Source organism: Pipistrellus hanaki, assembly GCF_964339955.1.
Source record: "Pipistrellus hanaki genome assembly, chromosome: 6".
Classification (NCBI taxonomy): domain Eukaryota; kingdom Metazoa; phylum Chordata; class Mammalia; order Chiroptera; family Vespertilionidae; genus Pipistrellus; species Pipistrellus hanaki.
In genome coordinates this window covers 65,116,330-65,140,595 of record NC_140508.1, presented here as the reverse complement: position 1 = coordinate 65,140,595, position 24,266 = coordinate 65,116,330, and the positions used below count along the sequence as shown (strand labels likewise).

The 24,266-nt window shown below is 55.0% G+C and overlaps 1 protein-coding gene across 1 annotated transcript in view; it reads right to left on the bottom strand.

The window, feature by feature from the left end:
* Nucleotides 1–24,266, bottom strand: part of PREX1 (phosphatidylinositol-3,4,5-trisphosphate dependent Rac exchange factor 1) — a 165,953-nt gene that overhangs the window by 2,994 nt on the left and 138,693 nt on the right. The window contains exons 19-39 of the mRNA XM_084886927.1: nucleotides 23,414–23,499; nucleotides 22,105–22,241; nucleotides 21,104–21,224; nucleotides 18,873–19,060; nucleotides 18,440–18,601; nucleotides 17,579–17,789; nucleotides 16,856–17,132; nucleotides 14,116–14,322; nucleotides 12,720–12,808; nucleotides 11,148–11,230; nucleotides 10,898–10,988; nucleotides 10,196–10,324; nucleotides 8,939–8,980; nucleotides 7,721–7,941; nucleotides 5,014–5,113; nucleotides 3,390–3,533; nucleotides 3,177–3,291; nucleotides 1,748–1,814; nucleotides 962–1,134; nucleotides 520–622; nucleotides 189–256 (exon numbers count right to left, since the gene is read on the bottom strand). Coding sequence (XP_084743053.1) covers nucleotides 189–256; nucleotides 520–622; nucleotides 962–1,134; nucleotides 1,748–1,814; nucleotides 3,177–3,291; nucleotides 3,390–3,533; nucleotides 5,014–5,113; nucleotides 7,721–7,941; nucleotides 8,939–8,980; nucleotides 10,196–10,324; nucleotides 10,898–10,988; nucleotides 11,148–11,230; nucleotides 12,720–12,808; nucleotides 14,116–14,322; nucleotides 16,856–17,132; nucleotides 17,579–17,789; nucleotides 18,440–18,601; nucleotides 18,873–19,060; nucleotides 21,104–21,224; nucleotides 22,105–22,241; nucleotides 23,414–23,499 — 2,814 coding nt within the window. The remainder of the gene's footprint in view (nucleotides 1–188; nucleotides 257–519; nucleotides 623–961; nucleotides 1,135–1,747; nucleotides 1,815–3,176; nucleotides 3,292–3,389; nucleotides 3,534–5,013; nucleotides 5,114–7,720; nucleotides 7,942–8,938; nucleotides 8,981–10,195; nucleotides 10,325–10,897; nucleotides 10,989–11,147; nucleotides 11,231–12,719; nucleotides 12,809–14,115; nucleotides 14,323–16,855; nucleotides 17,133–17,578; nucleotides 17,790–18,439; nucleotides 18,602–18,872; nucleotides 19,061–21,103; nucleotides 21,225–22,104; nucleotides 22,242–23,413; nucleotides 23,500–24,266) is intronic.

The window sequence follows — 24,266 nt, the reverse complement described above, 5'->3', positions numbered from 1 at the left end:
AGGGAGGGGAGGGGAGGGGAGGGGAGGGGAGGAGAGAGGAGGGGAGGGGAGGGGAAGGGAGGGGAGGGGAGGGGAGGGGAGGGGAAGGGAGGGGAGGGGAGGGGAGGGGAGGGGAGGGGAGGGGAGGGGAGGGGAGGGGAGGGCAGGGGAGGGGAGGGGAGGGGAGGGGAGGAGGGACAGCCACTCACCGAGGTGCGACCTGGGGCATCTGATCCTTGACCCGCAGGTTTTTGGCCAGAATCTCCACCCTGGGGCCCTGGGAAGAAAGAGCTGTGAGGCTGGGATCAGCCTCTGCACGGGAGTCCAAGTTCGGGACATCTGAGCAAGCATGGGCATGGGCGCGGTGCGGTGCGGAAAGACGGGGAGCAGGCCCAGAGGAGAAGTCCTGGGCCCCTTTCAGCTGGGGTGAAGAGCCACAGGGGAGGCTGATGACGGCCCAGCCCCCGACAGCCCCCTCATCCTGCTCCCAGCACGAGGTGCCCGACCAGGGCGCCCTGCAGCCTGGCAGGGCTGCCTCACCTGCTTCCGCATGATGTCCGTGGCCTGCATGATGCACTTGGGGAGCAGCCCGTGGCTCCGAGCCAGGATGGCCGCCTGCTCCAGCGAGACACTCAGGGTGCTCCTGCGGGGAGGGGCGGGGGCGGGGGGGGGGTGGCGGCAGGTGAGACGGGCACTTCCTGCCCACCGCGTGAGGCCTCTGAGCGCACACGCCAGGAACAGCCACCATCCGACCATCACCCAGCACAGCCTGGCAGGCCCTGGTCTCACGTCCTCCTCTCTCCAGGAGAGCCCTTGCCCCCACCCCCAGATAATTAGAGGACCCCAACTCCTGCACACCACACAAAACCAGCATTTGACTGCTACCCTCTGCTCCCCTCTGATGCGCCAATGTCACACAGCACCTCCCCCCCTCCCCCAAACCTTTGCTCTCTGACCCTCCCAGGGCCAGCTCCGAGCTCACCTCTGCATGCCTGTGCCGCACATGGCAATCTGGCAAGCCCCCAGGCGGTAGCAGAGCTCAGAGGAGATGGGGATGAGGCTGGCACCCAGGCTCCCAGCGGCACCAGGTTTGGGGTGGACCAAGGACTTCATGAGACGACAGAGCTCATCCAGGGCGTTGATGGGACGAATCAGCTGTAAGGTGCACACCCCCATCCATCCGGACGGTCTGAGGAGGCCCCCACCCGGCCTCCCGCCCCATCCACTCCCTCCAGTCCAGCTCAGCTAGTGCAGCGTCCCCCTGGCTCCCCTCCCCGGGGGTTAACCTTCCCCGGCCCTGCTCAGGGACCATCTGTGGCTCCCCACTGCCCCACAAGCTGGCGTTAGGTGCTCACGGTGCATTTCAGGCCTAACCTTCAAATCTCATTCTCGTCTTCTGCCCAGGTGAGCCCCCGGCTAAGCCTGAAGGAAGTGCCCTCTCCCAGCTGTCTCAGCCAGCCCAGCTCACCTCCCGGGAAGAGCCTGCCGCCTGCCCCAGCTCTCAGCCGCACTGTGGAGGCACGCTACAACAGGGCGGTCTGCCAGCTCTTTCTGTGCCGTCTCACTATCCTGCCAGTGAAGCTACAGGCCCCCGAAGGGCCACGGCCACCACTTCTCTCGGGACACCCAGCCTGACACCCGGCCAGTACCCCCTAAGCCGCTGTCAAGCCTGAGGCCTGCCTGAGGCCGGGCCGTGGGTGACAGGCCCGGAGCGCGTGCCCTCGGAAAGCCGCCGAGCCCTGCCCACGCAGCTCCGCAGGGGACGCACCTGGTCTATCTTCACCGCCGTGGTGCTGGCATCTGTGGGCAGGTTCGACCGCTCCAGGTAAAATGCCCTGGGAGAGACAGATATGGCTTGCTGGGGGGTCGCCATGCCCCATCCATGCAGCCCCCACCCACTGCCGCCACAGCCCCTCTGCCTGCCCACAACGCTCAGAAAGAAACCAGAGAGCGCCTTGCACAGTTCTCCACGCCCACAGTCACCCGTTCCTGCAACAGCCCGAGGCGGGGAGCACAAGGGGCCTGCCAGGCACCCCTCAAATGCCACCTCTCCCTGATGGCCCATCCTGATCAGCTGGTCAACACCTGATGCCCCTCTCTCTCTCACCCCTTGTCTTGTGTATCTGTCCTCTGAAAACTCTCACCACTTAACACGTGACATCACTCTCTTCACTGGCTTATTACCATCACCCCCTCAGAAGCAGGACTGTAGCACAAGATAAGCTGAAGACATCCATATGTAAATGTGCGTGCGTGCGTGTGTGCTAATAAAACTTTATCGACAAAACAGGGGATGCGCCAGACAACTGCTGCTCTAGAATCTATGCTCCATGAAGAAGAGGCTTTATGGGCCCCTGCTGACTCCCGAGCCAGCACCCAGAACAGAGCCCGGCCCACGTGTGCGGAACGAAGGAAGGAATAAAGGAAGGATCAGAGATGTGATATTTTAAATATTCAGCAGCAGCATGGAGCAGATTGATGGCATCGATCAATCCGAAGAGATGCCACTTTTAATAACAAAACTGGGTGTTTTCCCTGAAAGCATCAGCTTCCCTTTCCAAACAGTAAAGCCAAACCCCAAAACAGGGAAGCCCTTACCCAGCCCCTGAAACGTGTCTGCTGATCTCCAGCCTCCTCTCCGCGGAGGGAGAAGGTGAGGGGGAGGAAGGGCTGGGGTGCAGGTGGTGGTAGGGGAAGCTGCCTCCCTGGGTGTGAGGCTTCCTCTGAGAATGTGGCCCCTGCTCCCTCCACTTCCCTCCGGGGGTCTCCTCGGAGCCAGGCCAAGGCCCTGGGGCCACCCCCCTCACTCACAGGCTCAACCATCCCATCCAGCTCCCACCCCACAGGAAATGAAACAGGTGTTCCTCTGGGTCGCAAGGACCTTCTTGGAAGCCACACAGACCCAGGTCAAAGCTCAGGTCAGCCACCATCTAGCTCTGTGGCCGTGGGCAAGCCGGGTCCGCACTCTGGGCTTCCGTTTCCTCGTCTATAAAGTGGTTTATTAGAATGACTGACCCGGACTGTTGTGAGAACCTGATGAGCATGGTAGGCAGAGGGCCTGGCACACAGTAGGTGCTCAGGAAAAGGCACTTTGCCCACGCCCATGCTGGGGGCCTGTCTGATGCTCTATATGCTAATACCCAGTTCCCGCAGCAGTGTCTAGTTTCCTGTCCCCAACGGGTGCCCCGGGCAGATACCTGAGTTTGCGGTAATACTGCTGAACCTTCTCCAGGGACTGGGTGTTGATCTCCTGTTGCAAGTCTTCCGCCACCTGGCTGCCCGGAGGGGGCGGCCCCTCTGGGTTCTCCAGGGCTGTGAAGGAAGAAGAGGGGGGGGCAGGTGGTGGGGTCCCGGTGTGCTCTGAGCCTTGGGTGTCCCCTGGGGGCCCCACTCGGCACCCCACTGCTCACCTTTCGTGAAGAGCACGGTGTGCAGCCTCAGGCTGCCCCCGCTCTCCAGGCGGGAGGGCAGCTTGGAGAAGTGGTAGCTGTCGAGGTAGAAGATGACCTTCAGCGCCTGCCGGCTGCCCTCAATGTGGTAGAAGACATTGGTGTCTGTGGGAGGACATGGTGGGGCAGGGCAGGTGACCACCCAGGCCCAGGGGAGCCCTGCCCACCGTAGTTAGGGCAGCTTCAGACCTTCCTTCAGATACCCAATGGCATACTGGCATCTCCCTATTCTCCCCACCCCGGAGGGGTGGCCTCAGAACCCCGTGCCTCCTACCTTCAGGGTGGTGTTCTGGGTCTCCCTGTCTGCCCTCAGACCTCCCTGCCCTCCCCTCCTCTAGGGATAGCCTCAGACAGCCCAGTCCACCCATACTCAGAAGAGCAGCCTCTGACCTCCCTTTTCTCTTCTTTCAACAGGTTCCAGTTCCCACTGCTCAATTCTCAGACCTGACACTGGTTTTGGCCATCTGGGGGGTTGTCAGTGTTTGTCCTCAGAGCCTCTAGATTCTCACACATTCTCAACAGGGTGATGTCACCCCTAAGGAGGTGAAAATTGGTTCTTGAGGCGATGGCCAAAAGAAGAATACTCTTTTTATGAATAAAGCACATACAGAGTACCTAAGCAGGCATATAGTATATCCGTGGTCTTAAAATGTAATGGGGTTGCAGCAATTAGGGAAAAAAACTACACAGACTCCTTACAGAGGTGGTAATTTTAAAAAGTGGAGAATCACTGATCTAGAGCAGTGGTTCGCAAATGAGTGTGCTTCAAACCCGCCCAGTCCCTTCAACACCGGCCTCTGGGCTCTGCTTCGGGAGTTTCTGGTGCAGGTCGGGGCCGGGGCCTAAGAATTCGCCTTTCTAACGAGATCCCGCTGGCTGCAGTCCAGGGACCACACTCGTAAGAAAGTGGCAACAGACCCCAGCCCAGGGGTCCTCCATCCTGGCTGCACCTCAGTCACCTGGAAAGCTTTTCTAGAGCCCCAATGCCCAGGGTCCACCCCACACAGTGAGTCCGGCCGGACAGGGCTGAGGCTAGGGTGGGGATCGATATCTCTGAATACAACAGCTGGGAATGAGACCAGAGGGCAGGAGCCAGGCCCATATTTCTCCACGGTGGCCCCTGAATTGAAAACTGTGCCTAACACACACTCTGTGCTCGTACTTAGGAATGAGTGGATGAATGGGCTGGTAGGTGGGTGGTGGATAGATAGGTGAATGGGGATGGATAAGTAGAGGATTGAATGGGTGGATGGATGAATGGGTTGATGAATGGTGGGCAGGTAGAAGGAGGGAGGGAAAGAAGGAGGGAGGGAGGGGCTTAACTGCGCTATAAATTCTTAGAAAATATTAACAAGTCTTCACCCCAGATATTTCTAGAAACTTTAGTAAGAACTGTGTACTGGTTGCTGTTCCCTTTTAAGAGCTTTTGGAGACAACTGGGTTTATACAAAAAAAATAGAGCCTCTTTTTCCATGTTCGCTGAGAGCCTGAGGTCCCAGGTCCACCTTGGGCAGCTGGCCTGGTGACAGGGTGGTCCCCGGAGCAGCTCCCGACTCCCATGCAGGGGGCGGGGGGAGTCACTCACTGGCCACGTAGTTCTCATCCAGCTGCTTGAAGGAGAAGGAGACGGTGTCCAGCTCCGACAGGGTCACCCAGAGGTCCTCCAGCATGGTGCGCTCCTCCCTCTGCGGGGGAGATGGGGGGGAAGGGGCGTCAGGTGCCACCCTGCCCCAGGCCAGGGTGCTGTGACTCAACACCAGCTGTGGGCCTGCCAGGCACAAGGCTCTGCTGGCTCTGCAGGGCTGGACGTGACCTTGGGTTCCCTTGTCCTGAACCTCCCAAGGCTAGAACCCAGCTCTGCTCTTTCCAGGACCCTCCCAGCAACCCATCTCAGATGTAACACATCCCCAAAAGTCCTCCTTTTCCTCCTCAGCCCCCTGCCGTGGGCCCCTCAGCAAAGAGAACCAGCATCCGCTCAGCAGACCAAGCCCTACGCTGTGACCTCAAGGACCTCTTGATTTCTCTATCTGCTCACCCTATACCAGTACACTGCCCATCCCCAAGTCCTGACAGGTTGGCTGACCTTCAAAACATACCCCATATCCAGCACCTCCCTCAACCCTCCTCACCACCCCAACACGGACCTGTCTCCTCAGGAGGACCACACCAGCCTTTTCACAGGTCCCCCCATGCCAACCTCCCCCGAACACGGGGCAGCCAGGATAAAACCCAAGGTGCAGAGGGAGCGGGGCAGCCTAGGGGTCACCAGGCCTAGTCAGGCTCCTGGGGTTGCCCTGTGACAACTGCTCAAAGCCTCTGAACGCTCCCTCTGCTTCCAGAATGGAGTCCTAGGCCCTGCTGACATCAGACCCTGACCCCCCCCGGCCTGCTCCCCTCCAGCCACACTGGCCTCTGTGTGGGACCTTTGCACATGCTCTGCCTCTGCCAGCACACCCTTCCTCGGACCGTGTACCTAGTGGGCTGCCCTGGTACTCAGGTCTCAGCTCAAACATCACCTCCTCAGGGAAGACATCTCTGACCACTTCAATCCAAAGAAACTTAACCACCTTCTAAGTCTTCTGTGTAACTACTTCCTGTCCATGTCTCCTCCCTCTTCCTTCCTTCCTTCTTTCCAAGCTGCTTCCCCCAACCAGAACGTGAGCTTCTGACACCCTGTGCCCAGCTCGGAGCCTGGCACACGGTGGTGACTGGTGAATTAGTGCACTGGGCCCAGGGCCCTTTATCTGAGAACAGGTGAGGGCTGAGTGTTCCCGGCAGCCTTTCCAGACCCCAGTGGCCCTTTCCAGGAACCAGGTGTAAGCGATCTGTGTGCACAATCGGCCAGCAGAGGGCGCACCTAGACAATGCTTTTCCAACAGCCAGCCGTGGTGGCTTTCAGCCCAGCCTGGGGAAATGTCTAGGAAGCTCAGGTCGGTAGCGGTTGGGGAGCTCCGGACTGGGAACATGGGGTGCAGGCCCGAACAGCACAGAGAATTGCTGCAGGCTTCATTTCTGGGGGACGTCGGCTCTGGGCCCCAGCACCCTTAAATGATGAGTCCTTGGTGCTGCCTCCTGGGGGCCCGCAGAGAAACTGGACTTGCTTCTGAGCCCTGAGTGACAGGACAGTGGGATCGGAGATAAGAAGGAGATGCAGAGAAAGCAGGGCCACCCAGGGGCTAGAGGGCCTAGAGTTAGATCCCCGGAGTTCAAATTGGGCTGCCTGGGTCTCGGTGTTCTCATCCTTAAAACGGGGGTAGTAAAAACCCTGCCTCAGAGCTAGTGCAAGATGAAGTGAGATTCTGCCTGCACCAAGGAATCGGTCTCACCTGGATCATCACAAACACCTACTCCCTGGCCGCCCCGCTGCTGTGCTTGCCCTCACGGTCCTCCCCACCAAGGAGCATGAGTGGCTCTTTCAGTGTGTCACCGTCAGATCCCATCCCGCCTCTGCTCAAAACCTTGCCATGGCTCACACCCACTCAGAGCACCAGCCAGCGTCCTGTAAGTCCCCACACAGTCTGACCCTGTCCGTTCTGAAGACTCGATCCTCCTGCCCCAGCTCCTTCTGCTCTATCCACAGACCCACCCTGCAATTTCTCAAACACTGCCTCAGGGCCTCTGCCTCTGCGAGGCTCTCTGCTTGAGAGACTTCCCAAGATTCTCGTGGCTCACTCCCTCTCCCCTTTCAGTTCCTGTCAGCTGTCACCGTCTTAGGGAGGCCCTCCCTGGCTACCTTATCGAAACGTCCAATGGCTGTCGCCCTATCTTTTCCTGTCCCCTCCTCCCCTGCTTAATTTTTCTCCTTAGCTTGTATCACAATGTCTGAGGAGCCCGTATCACTACACACCAGGGTTTCTCAAGGGTGACACTGCTGGCGTTTAGGGCCAGAGAATTCTCAGGGGACTGGGGGCCATCCTGTGCGTGGCAGGGTGTTCAGCGGCGTTCCTGGCCTCGACACGCTTGACACGAGTCTCCCCTCACTGCGACAACCTGAAATGCCTCCAGACACGGCCACGTGTCCCCTGGGAGGAACACTGCCCTGGCTGAGCACCACGGGTCTACAGCCGCTTATTTTACTCGTTTATGTCTATCTTTCCCCACCAGGAGTTAAGAGCCCTGAGTACAACCCTGTGCATGGCCCTCAGCTGATGCCCGGTGCCCATAAGGGTGGCACATAGGAGGTGCTCATGAACAGCGGCTGAATGAACCAGGAGGGACAAGAGCCTGAGTGAGTAAGCAGGAGCTCTCCTGCCCAGGCTCCCAGGGCACTCCTCCCCCGTCCCCTCACTCACCACGGTGGCTGGCGACAGCAGGGACTGGCAGTGCAGGAGGACGCCGGTGGCTGCCACCTGCTCCAGCCACTTGCGGCTGGCGTCCCGGCTGCTCTCCTCGTACTCGCCGTTGTTGTTGTAGCGGTAGCTGAGCGCCGCCAGGAGCTGCTCGGAGAAGGTGCACACGGCGGCCACCAGGGCCTGGCAGAAGATGGTGTCCCTCCGCAGCTGCAGCTCGGTGTCTGGAGAGAGGAGACGGGCTCGCTGGGCAGGGGCTCCCACCCGACGCCCCAGAGCCCAGGCCCAGAACCAGCCACCAGCCCCAGCAGGCCAGCCACCCGGGGCCAGCTTGCTCAAAATCAATCCCGGCCACCAAAAGCCAACCCCACAAGAATCAATTCTCCAAAAGCAAGCCAAATTACTGAAAATCTCAACTCTCTCATTGATCCATCTGCCTTGTGATTTTGCCTAAGGCTTTCCCAAAACCTTACTCAGCTGTTTCTCCTTTGGTCAGGGGATTGCTCCTCCTTGGCTGGCTGGACAGCAATGGCGCCAAGCATTTCTGCCAAGCTCCGGGCTTTCAGAAATGCTGTGTACCATTTTCTCTGTTTTTGAGAAGCCTCTTCCTGGCTACCCCTTCCTCGCCCCTGTCCTGACGTGGTTTGCAGAACGGGCTAATTTCAGGCAATCATTCATCCAGGGCCCGATCCTCCTGAGGGAATTATTTTCAATGACTGGCTCTAGCCAACTGATTTCCAGACACCAATTTTGACCTAATCTTATTTTAGCTGCCACTTGACGGAGAATTTCTGGAAAGAAGGGAGGGATAGAGAACATCTCCCAGCTTCCCCGAGCCCACCATCTGCCCTTTCCTCCTCCCCACTGTCTGCCGGGTGGAAGTCCCACGCGGGGCTGAGGACTCGACTGGCAAAGACCCTCCCTGGTCATCAGTCCTCTCTCTCCTGTCCTCAGGCCTGGGAGGTGGCAGGACTCAGGGCTCCTGGCTCCAGGGCCCTGAGACTTGACCCTGGACTCAAGCGGAGGAAGCAAATGAGGCCTAAGTAGTTGTAGGTGCAAGAGCCACGAAGTCACTCCCTCCCCCAGGTCCAGGCCTGATGACCTCGCCGGCAGACCAGGCCTCCCAGGGCTGCCGTCAGGAGCACCACTGCCAGCCAGGATGACCTCTCCTGGATACACCTCCGTGTGCCAATCACAGAGTTGCTGCTGCAAAGCCCTCACCTGTGCATTTCAGCAAGGCGAGCAACAGCTGGTTCTTCCCATCTGGAAGGAGAAGCAGAGAAAAGAATGAGCCGAGAGGAGTCAGCACAGATTGGAGCAGAACTGGGTCCTCCCTGCAGCCCATGTCCACGCCCTGCGCAGGGACGCTCTGGATCGGCACAGTCACGCTGCTCTCATGGAATGTTGGGTGAGTTCCAGAAACCCTCAGTTTCCAGGGGATGGAACCACAACTGCTAGCTGTACCCCAACTGTTCACATATACCCACCAGAGACTGAAACCAGTCCCTTCCAACTCCCAGGCCAGAGACCCCAGCCCACACCTTGTACATGCATGTGTGGACACACGCTTCTATGCATACATGTTCATGCAAGCACACAGGCACATATGCACATTCTACACAGCCACAGCCCTGAACCCGCATAGACAAAGCTCAGACCTTCTGAACACAGGCCTAACATCCTGGTCTCTTTCCTTTAAAAAAAAAAAAAAAAGGCTCTTAGACCCAGAAAGGGTTTAAAAGAAAAATCTGAAAGGCCAACTCAGAGGCGCTGTTCCGGGGGATGGCTCTGAAGCTTTGCCCCCCTGCTGTCCTGGTCAAATGACTCCTGGTCTAGAGTCCTTCCAAGCCAGGAGTCCCGGACTCAGATGCTGCCAAGGGTCAGGCAGGCGGCTGTGTGAGGCAGACACCAGGAAGCAGGCAGTGATGAGGACTGTGTGAACTGGAAGTCACCCCTCTCCCATCTAAGACGGCAGCTGCCACTCATCACCCAAGTGTGACTGTGGGACTGCAGGCCTGATTAGCGGCAGATCCCCTGACTGGACAGGAGTAGCCTGAAATCTAGATTTTTATGTGACATCTCAGATAATGGAACACTGGCAACCCATTCACATTTTTTTTTTCCTGCTATGTCATCAAAGCCCACCTGTGGGCCCAAGTCTGATCGGGGAACCCCCAGCCTGTGGCCTTGATAATAAAAGGAACTGAATTAAATCTACAATTTCCTAAAAAGGAGGAGTAAGTGCAGCCTTCTCAGCCTCCTCTCTCTGCAAGGAACCGCCAGCACCCTAAGTCAGACGTTCCTTAATCATGTGACTATACACAGTCCCAGGGCTCTGCCCAGGGCAGGACACTCAGCTGAGGAAGAGGCCTGAGTCCCCCTGGACATGGAGATGGCCCCACTCCTGGTCCTTCCACATTCCACATTAAGAATCAATAGCCACAAAACCGCCACGTTACCCCTCCCTGCCCAACAGACCTTCCACGTATCTCTGAATGTTGTCCACGAGGGTCTTGATGGAGTTGGGGAGGTTCCAGGGGTCCTCCTGGATGCTGATCTGGATCAAGCTCCGGCCACGAATTGTACACTCTTCCTTCTGTTTGAACTCTGGGGCAGGAGAGTGGTATGAGGGCGGGAAAGGGACAGAGGTAGCTTTGGAGAACGGTGGCACAAAGGCCTATGTCCCATCACCAGATTTCAAGCTCAGAATCCAAGATCAAGGATGCCGGCTGGACTCGGGTATTATCTGGTCCACGGAGGGCAAACACATGGTAAGGGTGCTACTGATTCATAGTACCACACCCATGGCAGACAGCAATCATGAATCTTAGCACACCTTCCCACTAGATGAGGTGTAACTCCTCACCACTGATACCAATCCAGGGCAGACATCACAAATCCATCACTGCATTCTTTTCTCCTTTATAAATGAAAATATCATTCTCAGGTCAAGTCTATCTATCAATAGAACCAGGATATGGGCTGGATTTGGCCCGTGGGCTAAACTTGCTGACCCCTGGATGAAGCTTTAGCCACTGGACAGGAGAGGGTCAAGGCCGAGAGTGTGAGCCCGTATCCTGCCCCATCCCCACCCCCGTCGGCACACATTCCCCATCCTTGCCATCTTGTTAGATGCTGGATGTCACTCCCAGCCCTGCGGAGGGGCGGCCCTGCGCTCACCTTGCAAGCAGTGGTCCATAGGGAAATGCTTGGTCTCTTCGAAAGCCCTGCTCATGACTGGCCCCTTGAGGAGTGCGTGGATGGAGTCCACCTGGCGGCAGGAGGCTCGAGGTTAGGGTGGCTCCTGTGGCCTCCAGGTTGTGGGGACCCTTGATTCCCAGTGCCTAACCCGGGTTCTGGCTTATGGGTTTTCACCACGGGCGAAGGGGAAAACCCGAGGTCCAGCCAGGGGTGGGGACAAAGGGCCTACCTGGTTGAAGAGATGCTCCAGGCAGCCGTGAAGCTTGTCCTGCTTGTCTGATGGAATCCGCATGTCACAGGGCAGCTCGTCCCCTGGCAGAAGAAGCCACAGCCATCAACAAGCCATTTCGGACCCATCTCACACCCTCCCAAGCCTCCTTCCCACGAAGGCTCCTCGGCTGCAGAGCCCCAAGCCCCACGGTGGATTTGGAGCCTGACGGATTCGGATATTGGTTGTGTGACACCAGGCAATTTTCTTGACCTCTCTGAGCCTCCGTTTCATAATCTTCAACATGGGCAACAGGAACTAGAGCATTACACAACTGTAAGCCATTGTTTTTATTTCCGAGGCTCTGCAAATGAGGAGGCTGCGAGCCAGGGAGAAGGAACTGGACCCCACGTCTCCGACCTACCCCCCAGCTGTTTCAGTTCAGTCAGCCGCCACATGGAAGCTCCTTCTCCAACCTCCCCAGGGAGAGTTTTTATAGCCAAATATCTTATGCGATGAAATATTTATCTAAAGTTCAGCAATATCGTCAATGTTCCTTGTGCTTCTCTTTCTTCTGTCAAATTGAAATTAAATTTTTATGCCCAGACTATCCCTGGAAGGTCATACAACACAGCTGTGGCCGTGGGGGCGGGGGACCAGAAGGACGGGTCGCAAGGTGGGAGGGAGGCTTGTCATCACCCGCCCTCTCGTGCCTTTTCAGTTATGAAGCAAGTGGATTTATGGCCTATTCACAAAATAAACTTTTTAAACGCGGAAATCAATACAACTAAAATCAAAGCCAATTTCAGTCTTTCAGAAAAAGCTGTAGGTACAGCATGATCTAATTCATGGAGTATTATGTCTGTCTGTCTCTCTGTCCATGTGTGCAGAACTGTGTTCACCAATGGTCTCCACATGTGACAGCTGGTCACTCCTAGGGGTTCTGACTTACTGTCGTGTACTTCTTTTTGTTTGTTTGTTTGTTTGTTTGTTTGTTTTTAATATATTTTATTGATTTTTTTACAGAGAGGAAGAGAGAGGGATAGAGAGTTAGAAACATCGATGAGAGAGAACATCGATCAGCTGCCTCTTGCACACCCCCTACTGGGAATGTGCCCGCAACCAAGGTACATGCCCTTGACTGGAATCAAACCTGGGACCTTTCAGTCCGCAGGCCGACGCTTTATCCACTGAGCCAAACCGGTTTCGGCGACTGTCATGTACTTCTTTTGAACTTTCCTATGTCGTCTGAATTTTTGGTTTGAGCACGTGTCCTTTTTATGGAAACCATCAAGTCGCCATATTTTAGTGATGTCAGAGCAACTCATCACAATCTCTCATTGCATCATATATGTTTTCACGTGTCCCGTGTCCGTGACATTCGTGGAGAACGTCAGCTCCATGAGGGCTAGGATCTTTTGTTTTGTTCGTGGTTGTGATCCCAGCGCAACACGAGGGCTCGGTAAAATGTGCTGAACGAGTGACTAAAAAGCCGTGTAAAATAACACGGAGGAAAGTGTAATAAAGTAGAAGTAAACCAAACCAAGTCTCGCAGGGGGACCCCTGGCCCTGGAGCAGGAGCCGCTGACTCACCGGACCCCATCTCGTCGCTGCCCAGGTAGGAGCTGTTACTTCTCACGCTGGTGTAGGACAGGACCGAGTCCCGGTTACTGTTACACTCGCTGCGGAGGGGCAGACAGGAAGACAGGCATCACCTCCGGCTCGCACCTTCTGGTCCCGGCGCCCAGAACCCCCTTTCTGGAGGGCGGACAAATCCCTAGCTCCTCGGAGGACAGCTGGTCAGGAAGGGAGCTGCCGGCCGCTCACCAGAGGGAGACAAGGGAGGGTTGTCCCGAAGGACCTTCTGATGGTAGAGAAACATTTCTAGGCCCCGGCACAGACATGCAGGAATAGCAAGAGGACAGTTTTTTGTTTGTTTTTTTGCTTTTATTTGGGAGTAAACTTCTGTCACTCCCCTCGTGGGAGAAGCCTGGCTCCTGGACACGTGTGCACATGCCACCCTCGACCACACGGTTCCGTGTCCGTCTCCCCAGCCTGGCTGGGAACCTCAGGAGGACAGGACTGTGTTCTCTTAGCTTGTGTCCCAGGAACGCGGAAGGCATGGAACTCAAAAACCACAACCCTGAAATTCTTCCCTTCGCCTTTTTGAAAGTTAAAGGAAACATCAGAAGACCCACAGAGGTAAGAGTGGAAACGCGGAGAGAAGGAGAAACCCTGGGCTATGGACACAAGGCGGTGGGAACATCTGCTTATACAGAAACTCGGCCAGAAACACGGGCCAGCCAGACCCCCTGGAAGACTGAAAGGCAGGAATGCTGGGAGGCTGGGGCGAAGGTCGTTCATGTCAAATTCCAGCGGTTCTGTATTCTGCCCAAAACAACTGACGCGCCCTCCAAGGTTCTGCTCTGCCCGCACGATCAAATGTTACAGAAACTCTCCCTGGAGCCCACAGCGCTTGTTTATTTGTGGTAAGGACGTCCACGTACCCACTGCATGGTTTATTACAGGAAATTGAATTTTTAGTCCATTTAACCCACTAATTAGGACTTCCCTGATCTTGTTATAATTAACTCAACCAGTAAAAAGAAAAAGCAACTCAGACCCTCTCAGAGTTAGGAGGGGGGAAAAACTGCCTTCCTCCTTGGATCAAGTAAAAATAAAGTGTTGGTTGCAGAAACCATGTAAGTTTTAAGACACACCACAGATCTCGACTCTTCCTCATTTTACGAGCGTGCGCAGAGTGGCACCGGAGCAGAGTGGACGGGTGGTGCCCACAGGGGGTAGAGCCTGAACATTAGCCTTGGGGGCTTAGACAACCCCCAGAGCCATAGGGCTTAGCAACAGTGCCCCACGCCGCTGCTTCCTGGAGAGAGTCCCTCTAATTCTGACTTTCCCACAGGCCCGTGGCCTCAGCCATCCCACCGGCCACCCATGTCAAACCCCACATGACGCCCACAGCGGCCCCCACCTGTAGGAGTCACGGTAGCTCATGGTGTCATGACCGGAGTCCTCCTGATCCTCCTCAGACACCTTGAAACATACTTTCTTGATGCCCCCGTGGTCGGTCCTGTCCATCTCGCTCTCTTCGTTGACCAGTGGGGAGGACGAGGTCTCCTCAGCCAAGGGCGGGTGACAGGACCCCTCCGAGGTGGGCTCCGTGATGGTGGACAGCAGCCTGTGGGAGCAAAGACTTTGAACTCAAAGGCACATGCTGGTGGTTTCAATGGCCTTCCTGGAGGCTCTAGGCAAGGTCCAGACCTCAGGCCTCACCTCTGGCCCTAACAGAGGAAGCCATCCAATGCTGGGTGTCCCATCCCTGGAAATCCCACCAGCAACTCCGTGGAAGCACTTACACCGTCCCTCCTGTAGGGGGCATGAGAAACAGCAGTTCTCTACTTCATGGCCAAGCTATACAAGGTTCGAGGGCATAGAACAAGACTGGGAAACTTGCTGCAGAGGCTCCGAGAGCACCTCTTTTCGGCGTTGTAGGCCATACAACCTCCATTAAAACTACTCCACTTTGCCTCATTCGTGTGAAAAACAATATGGGAATGAATAGCATGGTTGTGTTCTAATAAGACTTTATTTTAAGAAAGCCAGGCAGTGGGCTGGATTTGGCCCACAGGCCATAGTTTGTCAACCATGGCACAGAGTTTCATTAACAGTCAAGTGCATAGGTTTTTAAAACAGGCGGACCCCAGATTCAAATCTCGACACTGCCCCTTGCTAGCTTAGTGACCCACAGCAAATTATTTAGCCTCTCTGAGATTTAGTTTCCTCACCTGTACAATGGAGTCATATCAGCATCTGTGTCCCAGGCTGGTATGAAAATTAAGGGAGTTAAAATATATAAAGTGCTTAGAAGAGCATCTGGTGCCTTGTCTGTGAGCAATAAACACTGGCTGATAAAATCCTATTACAGCCGAAACCAGTTTGGCTCAGTGGATAGAGCATCTGCCTGCGAACTGAGAGGTCCTGGGTTCGATTCCAGTCAAGGGCATGTACCCTGGTTGCGGGCACATCCCCAGTAGGGGGTGTGCGAGAAGCAGCTGATTGGTGTTTCTCTCTCATCAGTATTTCTAACTATCCATCTCTCTCCCTTCCTCTCTGTAAAAAAAAATCAATAAAATATAAGAAAGAGACAAAATGTCCAAATTATTAAAAAAAGAAAAAATCCTATTACATCTCAATAAGGTCAGTATTATGATCAGCTCCGTTTTACAGATGAGGACATTGAGGCTCAGAGAAATCAAGAGACTCGTCCAAGGTCACACAGCTAATACATAGCAGGGCCAGGATTCAAACCCAGACTCTCCTGGATCAAGACCCTACATTATTTTTTCTTTCATCACAGACAATTTCCATTATACAAGAAAGTAGAGGGAACAGTATGAAGAATGGCAGGAACTCCTAGCCAGATTCAACAATGGCAACTCAGATTCATCTCTGTTTCCTCAATCTATCCTGTTGCTCTGGAGTATTTAAAACCTAGCTAAGATATCATAAATTTCCCCTATAAACACTTCCCAGTGTGTCTCGCACATAAGGACTGTCTTCTAAAGTACTGGTTCTCAACTAAGGGTGATTCTGCACCTCCCAGCGGAAACAGTGAGCAACTTAGCATATTTCCTGAGGGGCAAAAATTGGTCCATGTCCAGAGACCTTGGTTAGTTGTCACAACTGAAGCGGGACAGGGGCGGGGGGAGCTACTGCATCCGATGAGTAGAGGCCAGGGATGCTTCTAACTATCTTAACTGCACACCACACCGCAAAGATGGCGTCCATAACGTCAAGGCTGAGAAACCCTTGTTCAGTCTGCCGTTACCGTACCTAACAAAACCAATAATTCCTTCACACCATCTAGTACCCAGTCCATGTACAAATAGCCCTGGTTGTCTCAAAAGGGTCTTTTCACAGATGGTGTGTTAGAAACGGAACCCTAGCCAGACACTGCATTTGGTTGATATGTCTCTTCTCTAACAGATCCTCCTTCTCCTCCCTAGATCTACTCCCTAGCCCCACTCCCACTTGCCCCCCCCCCCACAACCCCCATCAGCTATTTCCACCTAGAATCACCCTCCCTCCGGATTTGGCCAGTTGTGTCCCCGGGGTGCCATGCCACCATCCTCTGTCCTCCACATCCTACAGTTGCGAAGTGAGACCTAGAGCTGTGATTAGAGAACAGCGCGATTTCTGTTGGTGAGAACACTCTGGAGGTGGTGCTATGTATGTGCCCCGTTACATTACACCAAAAGGGACACTGTCTCTCTTTCTGTTAAAGTTACAAAGTCCCCCAAACCTTTTCCAAATAGTTTCAGTCTATAATATAGACTATATTAATGATTGCTGCCTGCATCCATCATTTCATTAGAGCAGTGGCTCTCAATCAGGAGTGATTCTGCCCCCACCCCCCGAGGGGGTATTTAGCAATGCTTATCACACTGGGGAACAGAGATGCTCCTGGCAGCTAGGGAGGCTGATAAATTGCCTGATGTACAGAACAGCCCCCACTACAAAGCATCCTGACTACACACAGACACACACACACACACACACTCACACTTTCTCTCTCTCTCTCTCTCTCTCTCTCTCACACACACACACACACACACACACTCACTCACTCACACACACACACACACTCTCTCTCTCTCACACACACACACACACACACACACCCTCAATTCCTCCTTGGGGTCAGGGCTCACCTGTTGATCTGGGTGACATACTGTTTCATCTCCTTCAGGGCTACATCCAGTTTGGTGAAGAGCTGCAGGTAGGCGTCCTGGATCTCCCGGTCCTCCTGCTTGAGGAGAAAGCTCAGACCCCGGTCCTCTGGGCCCAGGGCCCCATTGGCTGGCCCAAAGCCGCTGTCACGGGGACTTTGGCATTGAGGGTCCCCATCCATAGCAGGCAGGCACTTCCAGGATGGGGCAGCCATGGTGGTGATGCAGTGCTGGGTGTAGGACATAGGGTTCAGGTGGCCTGCATGGACAAAGGGAGAGCTCGCTTAGAAACCGTGCCCTGACACCCACAACCCCTTTGGCGAGAGGTATATAAGCCATTTCTAGGATCCCAATAAATATGAGAATTTCCCCTTTTAAATACTATTATTTTAATCCACTAGATTACTTCAAGACAAAAGTTGTGGTTTAGTGCTAATAGGCCTTTAACTACTGTGATCTTTTCCTGCCTGGAATGCAGACGTGATGGCTGATACTCCAGCAGCCATTCTATACCACGAGGCATCCTTCAGGATGAAAGCCACCTCTGCACCATAGAGATGGTGGTGTAGGAAGATCGGAGCCTAGATCCTTGATGACTGTGAAGCCACCATTCCAGCCCTGGACCGCTGACCTCCAGACATGTTTCTGTTTAAGTGTCTGTCATGTGAGATCCAAACGCCATTTCTAACGGACACATGCAGTTACCTTGCTCTGGGTCGAGGCCAATGAGGGAGGGCTTGCGACCAAAGCGGATGCTGAAGGACCGGCCGATGGAGGGCGTGGTCTTGGGGTAGGACACCTCCATGACGTTGATGTGGCAGTTGGTGGGGCAGAAGTCCAGCCCACACAGCGAATGGGGCTCCAGGGGTGCTTGTTTGAAGGGTGGGCTGATCCTGCTCTTCAGCTGGGCTGCAAACTGACAGAGGTGGGGGGCATGAGGTCGTGCTGCAGGACCCAGGGAATTCTGGTCTCCCCACAGTTCCCACTTTATCCTGGTCTGGGCCAGACATGCCAGACTGGACAAAACGAACAGCCCCAATGGACAAGTGGATCCCCCTACACTGCCTTTCACTGGATCCAGATTTCAGGGTAAGTCTGGAGAAATCTGGATCCTCTGAGTACCTACTCACCTTCGTTTCCTCCATTTTGGCTGCACACATGAGTTAAAGCCATCTCTCCCTAACCCACAGTCCACGAGGTTCGGGGAAGGCTGCCTCCCCATGCTTGATACAGAGCTAGGCATGATACCCACGCCAACCCAATAGAAGTTCTCAATCCCTTTTCTACTGGGGTTGCTTAGGTTATAGCTATTGGGGACCATCTTGTCACCACGTAAGAAAGGCCTGCCTGGCAGTGAAGCCAATGTGGAAAAATAAAGTCAAGAGAAGGAGAGAGGCCATGGTCTTATAGTGATATCACCTTGAGCACCTGGATACAACCGTGCCTGAAGTCCGCCTCTGAACTTTTCAGAAATATAAGCCAATATGTCCTCCCTTTTGTCTAAGCTAAGTAGTGGTGGGTTTTAACATTTATAGCCAAAATGTCCCAGGCTGAGGGTAAAGGTACCTCCTGATAGCAGGCAATCCTCTGGCCAATGCTCTCCAGCTTGATGTCGCAGATCTGACGAAACTCGAAATGGGACATGGTCCTGATGTTGTTGTTCAGGGCCATGAGCCGCCCACAGTTCTGCACGAACACACTGTCATCGGCAGCAAAGGCCTCGAGGATCTGCAGGAACATGAACTCCTGAGCACACTCTCTGCCCCAAGCAGGGCCGTTAGCAGTTTATCTACAGAGATTCCTGTATGCCTCACAACACCCCCAGGAGGTCAGGTCTGTTACTGGCCCATTTTGCAGATGCGAGAACTGAGGCTAAAGAGGTTAAGTCACTCTCCTAAATCCCATGCCCTGGGGCAGAGACTAGAGTTCAGAGCTCCAGGCTAACTCGGAGGAAATGGGAATCAGGCTGCCCCACCCCCAGGGCAGTGCCCAGCGAGACCTTGGCGGTGAGGCCGAAGCAGCCGCGGGGCTCCACGATCTTCTCCAGCACGTGGCACTTGATGCCCGCGGTGCTCACGTACTCGTACACCACGCCGTGCTCCAGGTGCACGTTGTCCACGTTCAGGCTCACCACGGGGCTGTCCTCCTGCAGGCTCAGCTGGGCACCCATGGACAGCAGAGGGAAGGCTGGAAGCCGAAAGGACCGTCAGCCCTGAAGAGGGGGCTCCACCCCGCAGCCAGCCAGCCCCCTGGCCCTGCACCGCAGACAGCTCCCGTCAGACAGATGGGGACCTGAAGTCTGTGCTGCAGCTCTGTTCGATTTTGCCAGCCTACTGCTCTTCACACCTTGTCCTACATTGTCCCGCTAGAAATCAACCCGTGTGCCCTATTCCCAGTCTAGGTGGCTTAGAAGAGATCCCCCTCCCACCCCCACCCGGCCACATTTGCATCATTCACCAAAGGCACAAGCTGAAGATTTCCTCTATTCACAGTGATTGGCTCACAAATGAGCATGTGACCCAAGCTGGGCCAATGAGAGTCAAGTCTGGGACTTTTTTTTTTTTTTTTTTTGGAACTACAAAGAGCTGGAGACAGTCTCTTTTCAACTGGATTCCAAGTTGCCAGAGCCACCACATGGATAGTACAGCAGGTGAAAGGAAAACCAACACCGAGGGAGCAGAGCTGAAAACTAGAGAGAAAGAGACTCCTTGAGACTCCATAAAGCCCTGGATCGAGCTGGATCTGAAGCTTACATGACCCTACCCAGACTTTTCCGTTTCCTGAGTTAATGTTTATGCAGCCAGATACAGTCCCAGTTAACATGGGCCCTGAGGGGGCTACCTGACTCCTCAGAGGCCACACAGCTAGGGAGTGACATACGTAGAAAACAAAGAAGGCACTACATGATATACAGCCAACTAATACATGCAATAAAGAAAAACAGAATAGAATAAGGAGACTCTGGGACAGAAGGGCACCCTGAGGAGGTAACATCTGAGAAGAGAGGTGAGTGGGATAAGAAGGGCTCAGAAAGAGAGCATTCCAGAAGGAGGGAACAGCAAGTGCAAAGGTCCTGGGGTGGGAGTACATTTGGTGGTGGAGTGGATGAAATAGAGGGGGCAAATAGGAAAGTGATGGGAGGTGAGGCTGAAGACCATGAAAAGGACTCGGTCTTTGGCCTGAGTCAGGGAATGTTTTGTTCTGGTTTTTTTTTGTTTGTTTGTTTGTTTTGTTTTGTTTTTTTAGAGCAGCCAAAAAAGGAGAGGTGAGGTGGGACAGGGAAAACAGCGAGCAGGCTACCACAATCGTCTTGGTGAGACAGTATGGTGGCTTGGACCAGGCAGCAATGGAGGCGGTGAGATGCTTGAGGAACACAGAGGCAACAGAGTGCGCTTCTGGAATTAAGGTCCGAGGGACACAGAAGAAAGAGAACAGCTGAGGGGACTCCAAGATCGAGGACCTAAGGATCTGAAGGATGAAGCTGGGTCTCTCGGGGGAAGCTCAGGAGTGTCCATTTTGACCAGGCGGAGTCCGCGGTGCCTGTTAGATACCGAAGGGGGCCGGGGAGGAGGTAGTAAGACAGGCCTGGAGTTCAGGGTTGAGGCTGCACCAGGGAGATAAATGTGGGAGCCCGGAGTAGGCAGAATAATAGCCCCGAAGACAGCCCCATCTTCATCCCTGGACTGCACGCTCTCACGTGACAAGGGGAAAAGACGGTTGCAGGTGGAATTAAGGTTCCCAGCAGACGGCTTTACAATGAGGTGACCCTGGATGAGTCAGGTCCACCGGTGTAATCACAAGGGCTCTCAAGTGGGGAAGATGGAAGCAGAGGAGGCGGGGTTAGAGAGGTGGCAAGGAGAGAAGGACTCGGGCCAGCATTGCTGGCTCCATATGACAGAAGGGGGCCGTGGCTCAGGGAACACGGGCAGCTTCTAGAAGCTGAAACCGGCAGGTAAATCAGTGCTCCCCTCGAGTTGTAAAGAGAATGCAACCCTGCTGACACCTCAACTCTGGCCCCGCGAGCCTCCTCTCAGACTCCGGCCTCCAGAACTGCAGGAGGATGAATGTATGCTGTGTGGAGCCCCCGGGGGGCGGTGCTTTGCCAGAGCAGTGACCTGACACGAACCCAGAACGGATGGCACCCAGGTGGGCTCACAAGGGAGGGAGGACACCGAAGGGGACCCGGCTCCCCGCGGGAGTCTCTGTCTCACTGCCCACCGGTCCTGTTACCTGAGTCGGGCTGGTCTTCCTCCCGGGCCCCTTCACCACCGGGGTCCTCGCCTGGGGTTTCCTGGCTGGCTCGGGCCTCCTGAGCATCCTCGTGGGTGTGGTAGATCCACTGGTACAGACCCTGTGAGGGAGCAGAGCAAGGGGGGCAGCCTTGGCGCTGAGAGCCAGGGGGGAGGGGATGGGCAAAGCCTGGCGGTGACACCTCCTCTGGAGAGGCCCCAAGGCTTCACCCTGGGACCTTCCTGAGGGACTTCCAGGCACCCTCAGCCCTCACTCTCTATAGTCTATACTCCGCACAGATGCCAGGGGAGGGGGAGCCTTTGAAAATGTACGGCGGATCCATGGGTGTCTCTCCTGTGGCTCCGGGGCCTAGGAAAGTGCCAGGCACACAGCAGGTGCTCAATAAACACTCAGATAACCCGATAAATAAGCACCACCTTCCACAGAACCCCAGCCCCTAACCCAAGCATAACATCCATTTTCACCATCAACATAAGCATTTGCCCAACATGCCTTCGTAGTAAGAAAAGAGAGTCTTGCCGAAATCAGTTTGGCTCAGTGGATAGAGCATCAGCCTGCGGACTGAAAGGTCCCAGGTTCGATTCCGGTCAAGGGCATGTACATTGGTTGCAGGCACATCCCCAGTAGGAGGTGTGCAGGAGGCAGCTGATTGATGATTCTCTCTCATTGATGTTTCTAGCTCTCTATCGCTCTCCCTTTCTCTCTGTAAAAAATCAATAAAATATATTTAAAAAGAAAGAGAAAAGAGGGTCTCATTGCACCCATTCACAGCTGTGAAAACTGAGGCCCTGAGGTGGTACAGCCCAGCTCCTCCAATCTAGGGAGGCAGAGGGGGCAGAGGGCCTCACCTCAGCTCAGTCCCACCAGCCCTACCTGACCCCAAACACCATGACGCCTTCAGACTTTTTTCCAGAGAAAGGGGGCCCTCAGCCCCGCCCCCTCACCGAGCAGGGCTCCCCTGACCCCCTTGGGTGGCTCACCAGGGCCTCTTCCCGGCGGGTCCGGAACGCCTGGAAGTGCTCCAGGACCTCTGGGGCGCTATCGTTCATCACGTTGTTGCCATTGACCTTCAGGATGCACTGGCCAGCACAGAGCCCTGCGGCCGCGGCCTCGGACCCTGAAGGACACAGGAATGCTTGAGGCTGAATGCCAGGCGGAGGGCCTGAGCCGTGCAGGCAAGAATCCAGATGAAGTCTGTCTTCCACTCACCCCCAAACACTGCACCTCCATCCCTCCCACCCTGAGGCCTCTCTCTGACCCACTGCAGTGGGCGGGGCAGGGACTGGCATTCCCATTCTGCAGAAGTAGAAATTGAGGCTCAGAGAAATAGCAACGAGCTTCACTCTAACACTTCATCTCCTTTAGCCGGGACCGGTTTGGCTCAATGGATAGAGCGTCGGCTTGGGGACTAAAGGGCCCCGGGTTCGATTCCGGTCAAGGGCATGTACCTTGGTTGCGGGCATATCCCCAGTGGGGGGTGTGCAGGAGGCAGCTGATTGATGACTCTCTCTCATTGATGTTTCTGACTCTCTATCTCTCTCCCTTCCTCTCTGTACAAAAGTCAATAAAATATATTTTAATAAATAAATAAATAAATAAAAATAAATAAAAAAATAAAACTTCATCTCCTTTAAAATCCTGCAACAACCTGTGTGATCCTGGGACCAGGATCACCCTATTTTGTAGACAGGACTATAGAGGCTCAGAGAGGCAAAGGAATTCTCTCAAGGCCACATCGCTAGGAGAAGCCAGGATCAAGCCCGGGTCTATAGGACCCCAAATGCAATTCCCAAACTGTAGGCCTCGGACCCCAGGGTTCTGTGTGGTTCGTAGGAAGCCTCTGTAAGTGCAAGTGAAATGCCACACTTTGTACATGAAACAATATCGGGCCTACAACGCTATGATGGCTGACGAGCACAGGCCTGGACCCCAGGGGCTTGGGTCCAAACCCTGGCTCTGCCACTAGCCAGCTATGTGACTTCTGGGAAGCTCCTGCCTGCCAATGAGCTTGAGCCAAGGAATACGGGTCTCTTGTAGAGTAAGTGGGTGTTTTCCACCTTGCCACAGTCCTCACCACTCCCTCTCGTCCTCCTCTCTGTTACTCCTTTGTAACTGCCTGACCCCCATAGGTGTTCGCCTTTGCAAGCCTTGGCCTCACGCAAAGAACGGAAGTGCCGATGGTGCGCTGTGCGCACAGGCCTGGTGGTAGTGGCTTGGAGACTCTGCGCTCCCCTCACACACACAGATGGGTCTCCCGAGCTCCCCTCTGCCTGTCAGACTCCCACTCACCTTTCCCGACAGCATAGACGTAGGGCGGGGCAGCTCCTCGGATCTGGAAGCACAAAGCCTCGGGATGGTCCGGGACTTTGACAATCCTGCGGCAGGCAGAAGCAGCCGTAAGGGAGAGCAGCATCTCACAGCCCAGCGGGCCAGCGGGCCACCCTGAGGAGCTCCTGCCTCCAGGACTTCTGGGAAATCCAGCCCAAAACACTCGCCGTGCCAGGAGTTCCAGCTCCCAGATATACAGAGAAACCTCACTTTGCCCAACCGAAGCCCGCCCCACCAGGGCCTCCAGTTCATCTGGAGCACAGCCTGCCAGGGAGCCGCAGCCCACACACACAAACCCGGGTCACGCTCTCCCTTCTCCCTCCCTCCTGGTGGGAGGAGGCCTCTGGGCGGCCAGAGCAACACCTCTGCCCGTGACATTTTAGGCAGCGATCACGGGTGGAAGGGTGAGACGTGGTCCACACAGCGTGGCGCTGACTCTAGACAAAAGCCCACACGTGGCCTTTAGAGAACACGGTTTGAGAGCCCGGGACTTGGCCGTTCTGCAGGGGGGACACCAGAGTCAAGCAGGTGGCCCCTGCTCAGGACTGTGCAGTGGGCTGCCTGCTTCCCCGAGGGCATGCCCCCCCCATGGCCTCCAGAGCCACCCCTCCCATCCCCACCAGCCACATAAAGCGCAGGTGTTGCCAGACTTAAGACGGGCTCATTCCACTTGGTGATTTCTGCCCCTTCCACATTCCAGCCACCCAATCAATCATTTTCCCTAAATTGGCTTGCCTTTCTACTCTGAAACGATCCTATTAAAACTTTCCCTCCCGCCTGTCAACAGAAAACCGGGGAGCATCTGCCTTAAATA